This window comes from Littorina saxatilis, unplaced genomic scaffold (assembly GCF_037325665.1).
Source record: "Littorina saxatilis isolate snail1 unplaced genomic scaffold, US_GU_Lsax_2.0 scaffold_1135, whole genome shotgun sequence".
NCBI lineage: Eukaryota > Metazoa > Mollusca > Gastropoda > Littorinimorpha > Littorinidae > Littorina > Littorina saxatilis.
This window is the reverse complement of record NW_027126602.1, coordinates 2,802-14,270: the sequence shown is the minus strand read 5'-3', so window position 1 is coordinate 14,270 and position 11,469 is coordinate 2,802. Positions and strand designations below refer to the sequence as shown.

General features: G+C 39.7%; 1 protein-coding gene across 1 annotated transcript; it reads left to right on the top strand.

Moving 5' to 3' along the window:
• Positions 1 to 1,007: 1,007 nt before the first annotated feature.
• On the top strand, positions 1,008 to 8,511 carry LOC138955074 (uncharacterized). Its single transcript, XM_070326784.1, has 7 exons — positions 1,008 to 1,390; positions 2,167 to 2,472; positions 3,616 to 3,851; positions 4,493 to 4,861; positions 6,074 to 6,220; positions 6,449 to 6,588; positions 7,966 to 8,511. The coding sequence occupies exons 1-7, from the start codon at positions 1,306 to 1,308 to the stop codon at positions 8,348 to 8,350; spliced, it is 1,668 nt and encodes a 555-aa protein (XP_070182885.1). The 5' UTR covers positions 1,008 to 1,305; the 3' UTR covers positions 8,351 to 8,511.
• The last annotated feature ends 2,958 nt before the right edge of the window (positions 8,512 to 11,469 follow it).

The following is an 11,469-nucleotide window of genomic DNA, read 5'->3' as shown; positions in this document are numbered from 1 at the left end:
TTGAAAAGCAGCATCTCAGTGAGAAAGGCAACTTGAGGCAAACAGCTGCTGGTATGCTCACACTTATGCAAACATTTCCTTTCATGATCGCCAATAAAGTGGAAAGAGATGATGCCCACTGGCTCAACTTTTTGCGTCTGGTGCAAATTACAATTTTTTGCACATCCACTTATTCTGGAGAATACACAAGTGTGTATTTGGATATTCTCATCCAAGAGTACCTCTCCTCCTTTCAAAAGTTGTACCCAAAGGCATCATTCATTCCCAAAATGCATTACCTTGTTCATTTCCCAAGCCAAATGACAATGTTCGGCCCATTGAGACATCACTGGTGTATGCGGTATGAAGGGAAAAATGGATACTTTTCAAATGTGCGGTACAAGAATTTCAAGAACTTACCTTTGACTCTTGCCAAACGCCATCAACTGCATATGGCATTCAAACAGAGTGGGTACACTGAGGGACGCAACCCAAACTACTTGTACGAAGGTGACATTGTTGGAAAGGGTTCATTGTTAAAGTTCAGTGAAGTTTATCCACAACTGTTGGACACAAAACAAACTGTCCTACCTGATTCTTCTGATGAAGTATATGTCTGCTCATCGACAGCCATACATGGTAAAGAATACAGAAAAGGATGTGCACTAGTTTTGAACTATGCTGATGATGATGAACCTACGTTTGCTTTTCTTGACTCAGTAGTTGTCGTTGATCATGTAAAATACTTTGTTTTGAAAGTCATGAGCGCAACATTTGACCTTCACATCTTATCTTACATCCTCACACCGACAGACAAGATGGATTTCATCCCTTTCACACAGCTGAAGTTCAGGTGGCCACTCAGTGTGTACAGATACCTGGGCAAGAACGTTGTAATGAACAGCAATAGCCACACGTACGATCACGTTTTCTAAACTTGCCATGCATACAAGGGCTCAGAGATTGGTTTGATAGTCAGTCTTCAGTCTTTTGACATGTCAAAGTCTGTGCACTTTTTTTTTCACGGTTTCATTTGTGGTCCAAACAAATCCTTACTTCTTTTCGTCATATGCGCACATTACTGTCATTTAAGTCTGCTCTAACTATGCCAGGACTGTAATGTCTAAATGATGTGTGAAGATTTTGATACTACCAGTAGTATTTTTTATATTTTTTATATTGGGTGTTTCCTCTCGTTAGACTCACAGAACCTGGAAATCACCTTTTCACAAACAGCATGTTGGTCGCAATAATCACTATTGTGTGACACACACAAAATCGCGATGCAGTCATATAATTTGTGAAAATGTTTTTTGCTAATTAAGGATGCCAGTGTTCAAAATTTGGAATGCCGACCGGAGTGTGAAGAAAGCTGTCATTGCTGAGACGTTGCAACAATTGATCACAAAAGGTAAAGCTGAAATTCAATTGACTCAAGAAACAGATGTCTGCAAAGTTTGGACTGAATAACATTCATGGTTTGACAGTTTTCGCTGCGAAACCTTTTAATTTGGAGGCAGACTTTTCTAAAAACAAACACTGAAACAGTGACCAAAACCTCATGACTGATTATTTTTCCTTGGTTCAAAATTTGCATGCAAAAATCACATCTGTTTTTTGAGTATGGAATATCAGCATTTTTCCCCCTGTTATTTAAGTTCTTTTTTAAATTGCTTATATATATATATATATATATATATATATACTTGTTTTTCAATAAATTCTACAGTTTTAATATTTATAGATAATGTCTGCCAGTTGGTACGCGAGTTAATATTCTCTGAGTCAGACTAAACAATGCTTTTATGTCTTCAGTTTTTTTATCCTTCCCCTGAGATCCCCATTATCCCCATTTGTGCGTCTTTTACCCCCAACATTTTAATAGGGAGTCCCTGTGACCCCTGAAATCCTGGCTCCAAGTGTTCCCTTTGCCCATATTTTTGGGTCTTTTACCCCTGCATTTTGAAAAGAACCCTGAGAAATTTTGAAAGGGAGTCCCTGTGACCCCTAAAATCCTGGATCCACGTGCACCTCTGATCAATACTCAATATCTCTTTGCCAGAATTGTTGATTATGAGAGTGTGATCTGTCGGTGAAAATAGCTTAATTGTGCAATTAATGGACGTTGTATGCATATAATTTTGTGTTCAATGTATACAGGTAACTATTATTCTCTTTCATGTTCAGGGGCCTCCAAACTAAATATTGACGGCACAGAGTTATCTGTTGTCCTGGAGGAAGACGGCACCGTCATTGACGATGACGAGGTGCTACAGGAGTTAGGGGACAAAGTGTTCCTGTTGCTGGAGACGGGGCAGGCATGGACTTCCCATCAAATGACCTTGGTGGTGCAAGACCAATCGTCGTTTGAAGATTTTGGGCCAGCGTCGACTTCAACGCCAAATGGACTTGCCACTGCCAGTGACATTTTGGATGTTGAAAGAACCTGTTTCACTGTTAAAAGTGAAAGTGATGCATCTGCCAATGATATTGGTGAGGATTTGTGAACATAATTTTAGTCTTTGAAAAGTTTTATGAGCTTGAGCAAACTTTTAAATAGTAACTTGAAGGGGTGTTTTGTTGTTTTAGTGTGCAGTTGGCAGTGCAAAATTGTGCAATTGAAACAGTTAATACAATACAATACAATACAATACAATACAATAACTTTATTAATCTCTAAAAGAGAAATTACATTGCTGAGCGTTTGTTGATTATTCCACCGTGCCTCAGATTAGCTGATCGATCTCCAGCTTGCCAATCTACTGATCGCTCTAAGTCTAACTACAAAAAATAATTTTAAATTAAAAAAAGACTCATTTCGCGAGATGCTCTCTTGGGCAACCAAGAGAAAAACGCCTTGCGGCATCAGGAGACGCCACCCTGTATAGTCTCACTCTTGCGAGAACGAGGCTCTCGTCTGTCGCAGCAACCATATTTTTTTAGCGGTCAATACTAATGTATACAAGGTCGCTCTGCCACTTCGCTCCTGGTATTTTCATTTACTGATTTGATAGTTTAATTTTTTGTCAATTGACTTTGTTATAGTTTACGGCGTTATCGCTTTGGAGAGCTTGCTTTTTTTCTGCTAAACTTTCGTGGAAGATTTTCAGCATTTTTGCTGAATACATTGAATTTGTAAATGTTTCTCTTTACGTTTGAATTTCATTTGCGAACTTTAGACTTGTTGAAAATTTTTGTTTCGGCCTTGAGCATTACACTCATTGTAGTCATTGTTTCACAAGCTCAGTGTGATGTTGAGGGTTGGAATTCAGTGATAAGTTTTCACTTGTTTCACTTGAAAGAAGATGCCATGAAATTGAGAAGGAGATAACCAAATAACAAAATTTAGAGTAAGATTAGCATACGAGTGGCACCACACAAATTTAAATGGACCAAGTGATGACTGGAAGGTCAGGACATGGCACAAAAGTAACTGTAGCAACATAATAAAAGTTTGGTCACATTTATATTGACTAGGAAAGAAAAAACAAATCAAACAAGTGTTTCCACAAGCAATTAAAAGCTGCAGAATTGCGACTTGAGGGGAAGGATGGATGTATTACTTGATTTTTGATTGGTAACTGTGATACCATTGCATAATTACATTTGTAATTGACTGGTATTTTATGGTTGCAGGTGTTCTTGAACAACTCCGCAGAGCACCCTTGCCAACCTTCAGCTCCGAGATAATGCCCTATCTGAGAGGTGAAAGAAAAAGCATCCTAGGAGTCTGGAAGGATGTTGTAGCAGAAGCGGCCAATTACTACCTCCATAATCTGCCGGAATTCAAAACATCCGACTGCTATGGCGTGATTGGCCGCAAAATGTACCGTGCCTATCCCGTCATTGGGCTTTCTGGTATTAACCCTTGGGTAAGCAGTGTATTTTACTTTATTTTGTGCATATTGTCGGCCTTAAATTAATACCTCGTAACATCCTTCTTTTTTTCTGTTATGTTACGAGGTATTAATTCTACACCGACGATAAGTAGCATCTTCTTTCATTCACTATTTATCCATTCTGGATTTGAATTTTGCATGCTTTTTTAAAGTCAACGTTCCCCAGGCAAGTATGTAACATGTCATTTTTAACTTTCCCACTCAAAATTCAGCTTGCATCTGAAACTAAAAGAACTCATCGCACCCTTACACACAGTCATGCATGGAGGTTACAGTATGCATCAAACACAGTGATTAACAGTATCTTTGTATTGACCAGGCTAAGTCACATTATGGCAGTATGACCACAGCGGGTACAACTGGATTTTGATGTCATGATTTTTAGCTAACCCTCTAATTAATGCAGATTTCCACTCAAGGCATTTTTATGAAAGGGTCACCTTATAAGCTTTTTAATTTTCAGAGTATTGTAACATTCTATTCATGTAAATTCACCCTATTTTGGGCAAGTAATTAAACGATTGTTTTGGGGCAAGTAATATTTGTGTAAATTTGTTTGATATGGCAATTGCGATTCCTTTTTTTAATGCAGAGTCATAATGATTGCTTTTCAGACCTGCTTCTCAACGAACCTGAGTCAGAAGATGCGACACCTGCGATTTCATCACAAAGCAAAGAGCCAACTGCCACGATCATCAGGTGCGGCGACTCATCACAAGGCCACCAAGAGACAAAGGCTCGACTTCTCCTTGAGCTCCCAAACACAGATGGACAACGCCAACTCAGATGAGGACTTGAAGAGACACCAGGAGGAGTTACAGAAAGAATGGAACAAACCGAATGGGTCCATAAACAAAGACCACGTGAAGCAACTCCTCAAGGAAACTCGCCAGATCCGTTTAGCCTACTTGAGGGAGAACCAGAGCAATGGAGGCTACGCCTTTCTCTTCCGTGACTTTCCTTGCTTCCGCCTAGATTCTTACGTAAGTAGGGTTTGGTCTAAGGCATCCCCCTGGTTTTTTTCTGCCGTCGCTAGAACTTCAATTTGGGAGGGTTATTTAGGTCAAAACAAAAAATATTGGATTAGGGTAACATGGCTGCAAACATATTATAGGGTGGTCACAGAACTTTTTTTATTTCTTCTTCATTTGGTGTTTTACGTCGTTTTCAACCACAAAGGTTATATCGCGACGGGTTTTTTTATTTCTTTTTTTTTTTTGCTAAAATATTGCTGTTTTTAGTATATATTTTTCCAAATCCAAAGCAAATTTTTACTTTGGCCACAGGGAATGATCTGTTACCCGTTTCCTTTACTCCTTTAGCATTTGTTTACCTCTTAAGGATTAGATATCTTTGCTGCAGAGATTACTAACTAACTAAGGTACAATTCCCCTAGTCATGGTTTTAAATGGTGTACAGGGCTCGACACTACCGGTGACTTATTTGGCCTGGGGCCACAGTGGCCCCAGAGACGAAACTTGCTGGGGCGGAAATAAAAAATCTGGGGCCCTCTCTTATTCATGCTAATTTATATTATAAAAAAACACACCAAGAGAAGTGAAAAATAGTGTACCCTATCTTGCAGAATGTTGTTGTTCAGAGAGAGAGAGACAGACAGACAGACACAGAGCTGTCAACTTCAGACGTTTAGTGTTTTTCTTTCTTTTTTCAGATTGTATCTATAATTGTTCTTTTTAACTGATGAAGAAACTGTAAAACATCATTTGTATCTTCACCACTTTTGCCCAGTGGCTCACCGCCAAAGGCTCGGCAAGGACGACAATGCATTTGCTACAGCGGAGAAAAATTTGCGTTTTTTCGACGTAAAACTTTGAAGGCAATGTTTATCTCCCATCCTAAAGAGCGCAATCTGGTAGTTATTTCCCTTGCAGGAATATCGATCTAATGAGAGCTGTCTGATTTCAATCAATGTTTTTTTCTCCACTGCATTGATCGTAACGGTAATTTCAGTCACGATTTTGACTAGCGATTTTTAGTGATTGGCTCTGGTATTGGACATTTCATTGTTGGATTTTTAGCCTGGGGTGGCTTGGGCCCCAGTTTTCGGCAATGTTTGGGGCCCCCCACCGCTAACGTTGAACCCTGAAGTGGTGTGCATGTACTGGCCCAATACATAGGTAAAACAGTATTGATTTTCTATTCTAGTCTTCATCACTGTCAATTTGTGTTTCCAGATCCTGCATGAATTCAGCCTCATGAATGGACTTGGGAAGCATCAGGCCTACTGCGAGGGGATGGCGAAGTGCGTCATTTCCATCATGGGCCTGATGGGGAGTATGGATGTAGCCTCGTACAACGATGCAAAATACCGTGACATATTAGTAAGTTATTCAAGATTTTTTCCCTGGATTAATCATGAAATTTGGGACCAGTTCTGTGATTGGTTCGCTGCTCCTGATTCCTCCACCATCCTTGCGACAATTCATATTATTCACTTATTACTCAATTCCATAAACAAGCAAAAACTGAAGACCGACTACTATGTCAAGGCAATCTCTACCTTACAATTTGTATGACAAAGTAATGTATGGTTTTATTTCTGTTCTCAGGAAAACCCTACACAAGTCACAATTGACGTCATCAAGTACCTGGAGAAGCGGCTCAAAATGAAAAAGAGCATTATTGAAGAACTGAAGGTAAGAGGTTTTACAAGCATTTTGTTTTGCAGAAATAAACCTATTTCCATATGAACGGACAGTGATGCATTTTGGCATAGGTCATAGGACTATGCAGATATGGGACTGGTCCGATTTTTATCGGAATTCCGATATTTTCCTTAGCTCACAGACCATTCTTGAGATCGATGCAAATTCGTTGAGAAAAAAGGGGGGAGGGGGGTGGTGGTATGAACCGTTCAGCTGAAGCTGTCTGCGTCTGAAGTCAGTGCATTCGCACCCCAGCACTCGCGTGAACCCATAGGTGGTGGTATGAACCGTTCAGCTGAAGCTGTCTGCGTCTGAAGTCAGTGCATTCGCACCCCAGCACTCGCGTGAACCCATAGTAGTATCATGGGTCGCGTTTGATTGGCTGTCGATCTCCGACGATTATCGCCGGGGCTTAATTATTCACCGATGGCGGTTTGTGGGTTGTTTTGATTGGCTGCCGATCTCCAAACGCCGAAGGTGAAAAAGGTAGCATCATGGCGTCTGGATTCCGTATTGTTTTGTCGGCTGTGGAAGCTCTTACGATCGACCACCAAAGTGTGAAAAACAAGTGGAAAGCCAACTGGCTGTCAGAAGAAGTGACTGTCACTATCAACAAGAAAGAAAGGCGCCAGCTCATTGGCGACAGTATCGCCAAGATATCCATTCCCGGTCAGGCCGTGTGCACGTGGTGCGACAACGGCCACTGCTTGGTGAAATATGGACTTGGTGTAGCATCTATGCATGGGGCAAGCTAGGAAAAGATAACTCTCGCTGCAAACCACGCCCATTAAAAAATCCGGTCGGCAATTTGGCTCCGGACCCCAGGGTCAGGTTACGGCAAAGTACGTCGATTTGAGTGGTTGGTTGTGGACGATACTGACCGGTACCACTAGCAGATACATAGGGCTAGAGGTGCATCGACATTTTTTTCGCCAGGTCGCGAGAATTCTATAAAATAAATGCAAACAAACTTTTGTCATTTTTTTCTTTTTGCGATAGGGCGAGTGCACCACCGAAATTAGTTGATGAGAACGTAGTCGGGTGTTTCATCTTTCATTAGCAACTGAAAAAATAAGGGGAAAGTTTTGTGTGTGTGTGTGTGATTGTTATAAATCACACTTTTGTTTAAAATGCTAAAACATATTATTCTTGTGGGTTTTATAGCTTTTTAAAAAGGCATGATCTCATTTTTTGCTATCAGGAGAGGCCCCAAAATGGCTTTTATAATTCTAACATTCATTTTCCGAAGCCCCCCTGAACCCCCTACCGGGGCGTTGCCCCTGGACCCCGGCTCACTTTCCTACTTTTTGAACATTTGCTGGTCTCATGTCTGACTATGACCAAACTTGTTTATCAAATGTGAGGATGACCTCACTATATATCCAGTCAGTTGCACTTGTTTTCCTTTCTTATCTTTTGAGTATTTGTTCACATAAAACTATGCTGATAAATTATAACCTTGTTGTGCAGGATGTTCCAGACTCCAGCATTATTTCGAAGCTGGCCACGCGGGATCTGGAACCCCCTAGGATCCGCATTTTCTTTCAAGGAGATGAGCCTGCAGGTGTTTACGTCGTTGGGGACGGTGTGTACACAGAGGTTCAGGAACCAAAAGGATTCCGGATGCTCCTGACTCTTTTGGGGTCCTACTACTGCTTTGACATTTGTTACCCAAAGCAGCTTTTGTCGACACTGTTAGTGCTTGACACCTTTATGTCTGGGGCGGCTGCACCAACTTCTGCCACCCAGGCCTTCCGGTTTGTTCTCAAGGAGCTGGAAGAGGAGAGGTCAAAAATGACCATCTGAACAGTTTTGGTTCTTGGGACATCGGTTTATTGCTTTGTTTGGGTACATTAACATGGCTTTGTTCAAAAGTAACTTTCGTTTTAGGAGGAAGTGTGCCAAGAGTTTTATAATCAGTTGTGTATTGACTGCTCGTTTATGTATCTTGACTCAGAAGGGGGGGGGGGGGGGGTATGTCTTGTTCAGTTACCAGGATCACTAATAATGTGGGTCTCTGTTTTTTGTGGTTTTTTTTTCTGTCTTCTCTAACCCTTGGTCCAGTCACAAGCATTCCATTTTAAATTCTCCTCATTTCCTGCGCTGTCATCAGTTATAACTTACAACCATTAGAGGTCTGTTGGCAGAGTGTTGTCCTCTGTGGTATAGCATGTATAGAGATAGAAACATGACTATTTCAGTATTTGTAGTTTTTCTATGGGATTAGGAGGCGAATTTTAGTTGCCACTGTGGAATATTTCTACTATAAAGGTGGTATTTTTGTAGTGTGTTTGTTCCTGTTCATTACATATATATATGTATATATTTTTTTGTAATATATATATATGTGTATATCTTAATTCTTTTTTCTTTTTTTTTTAAACTGGTGTTGAAAAATTGAGGGTACTGCCTAAGCATCGCCTATGACGATGTTTGTTCATGCAAGTTGTTGTGTACCGCAGACATTTCTTATTGTTTAACATAATTATGTACTTTCAACGGGTGGTTTATTTTTATTTTTTTTAATTTATTTTTTTACAAACATCAGTCTGCTGAGACAATATTTGTTAACATATTCCAGAAATTGAAAATGTTGCGAACTGATTTCTTTTTGTTGCAAACTAAATTTTCATTTTTAAATTGCAATGTCACATTTTCTAGAGGAGATTTCTGATTTCTGACCATATGATACATACTGACAGACACAAGAAATGCAATTGGCATGTTTCACATTTTCTAAAATATTTGTCATTGGAACATGCTTTTGTTTTTGAGTCACTTGAGAAAAAGTGACTCTATGTAATCGGTCAGTGTTAGTCTGTCCGGCCGGCCGTCCGGCCGTCCGTAGACACCACCTTAACGTTGGACTTTTCTCGGAAACTATCAAAGCGATCGGGCTCATATTTTGTTTAGTCGTGACCTCCAATGACCTCTACACTTTAACGATGGTTTCGTTGACCTTTGACCTTTTTCAAGGTCACAGGTCAGCGTCAAAGGAAAAATTAGACATTTTATATCTTTGACAAAGTTCATCGGATGTGATTGAAACTTTGTAGGATTATTCTTTACATCAAAGTATTTACATCTGTAGCCTTTTACGAACGTTATCAGAAAAACAAGGGAGATAACTAGCCTTTTCTGTTCGGCAACACACAACTTAACGTTGGGCTTTTCTCGGAAACTATAAAAGTGACCGGGCTCAAATTTTATGTGAACGTGACTCATTGTGTTGTGAATAGCAATTTCTTCCTGTCCATCTGATGCCTCATATAATATTCAGAACTGCGAAAGTGACTCGATCGAGCGTTTGCTCTTCTTGTTAGTTTTTGTTTTGCTTTTTTTATTTAACCAATAATTGTAAGGTCAATAATATGAATGAATGAAGGTAGAATTTCATATACCCAAAACTTATGTAAAGTTCACACTCAAAGTTAGAACTAAACTACAGTTTGCATGTAGTGTTTTTGCTGTTTTGGCTTGGAAAACTCGAAAGCTTCGTTTTTTCCGATTTGTGGAATTCCACTTTGTGTTGATAGCTGTATATACTTGGTAGTTTTTATGAATCAGTATTAATTTGTTCCATGCATTACATGCTGTGAAAGAATCAGTATTGATTTGTTCCATTAAATGCTGGGAAAGAGGAATTGGACTGTATAGACTCTTGAGGCCTTTGACGGAATATAAGGTGCAGCCTTCGACCTAATATATAGTACAGCCTTTGGTAAAAATGCATGCTATCAGCACCGCATGGTATATTTGGTCGAAGGGTGCATTGTATATTCAGTTGAAGGCCGCACCGGATGCAGTTTATGTGAATCGTTTTTCAATGCAGAAGATGTCGACCTTGTGCCAAAGTTATTTCTATATTTGTAATTAAAACAGGTTGGAATTCTTATTGTGTGCATCGCTGTACTTGGTAGTTTTTTTATGAATCAGTATTCTTCTTCTTCTCCTCCGTTCGTGGGCTGAAACTCCCTCGTACACGTGTTTTTTGCACGAGTGGAATTTTACGTGTATGACCGTTTTTTACCCCGCCATTTAGGCAGCCAATGAATCAGTATTAATTTGTTCTATGCAATAGTACCCACTATTGACGGATAATAATAATCACCTGCTATTGACGTGTGCAGAAATTGATATCAAGCCAAGCCAAAGTTATTCGACTTGTGATTAATAAAAGGTGAAATTTTATCAGTTGTGAATGCATTGTGTTGCATGAAATGATACTCTTACAGCTACATTAACATGCTATACTATTAGATTGCAATCTACAATACTATTGGCATTCAGATGCAATGCACATTCCCATTGCATAGTAACTTTTGAACATTAAGTGTTCAAAAAAGCGTTCTTGAACACTTATAAGTGCGTAAAATTGGTAACATTCAGTTGACGCTTATAAGTGTTCAGTAATGAACACGTTTGGACACTTCTTGACACTTATGAACACCTACAACTGACACTTTTTAACACATGTTGACACTTAGAACTGAACACTAATTGACGCTTTCAAACTCTTTTGGACACTTCCAGTTCAAATGCTGAACACATACAACATGAACACTTTCCGACGCGTCAAGAAGTGCGTAAAATTGGTAACAGGAAAAGTGTTCAAAAATTGAACACTTTTGTTTAGAGTGTAGCTTATATTTTCCACAATACCAAATGACCATAAATTCCCTGCTTCTCAATTAAAGCAGAAGTGGGTTTTTTTCTGACAGATTGCATGTGCCTGTGCCACAGTGCGGCTGCCACTGATCTAAAAATACAAGCCGCTGTGCATCTAATTCTCGCCGACTTGCATAGATTCTTCTCATCGTGTTAGTGGCATGTAGCTTATCATCCACATTACCAAATGATGAGTTAATATAAAATTCCCACCCGCTAGCAGAAAACACAAGTGTTATTCCGATAACGTACCAGCT

Coding starts and splice junctions, on each gene's coding strand:
- LOC138955074 (XM_070326784.1), top strand. CDS start 1,306: ATGCCAGTGTTCAAAATTTGGAATGCCGACCGGAGTGTGAAGAAAGCT. Junction 3,852..4,492: donor TTTCTGGTATTAACCCTTGG/GTAAGCAGTGTA, acceptor ATTGCTTTTCAG/ACCTGCTTCTCAACGAACCT. Junction 6,589..7,965: donor AATAAACCTATTTCCATATG/AACGGACAGTGA, acceptor TTATCTTTTGAG/TATTTGTTCACATAAAACTA.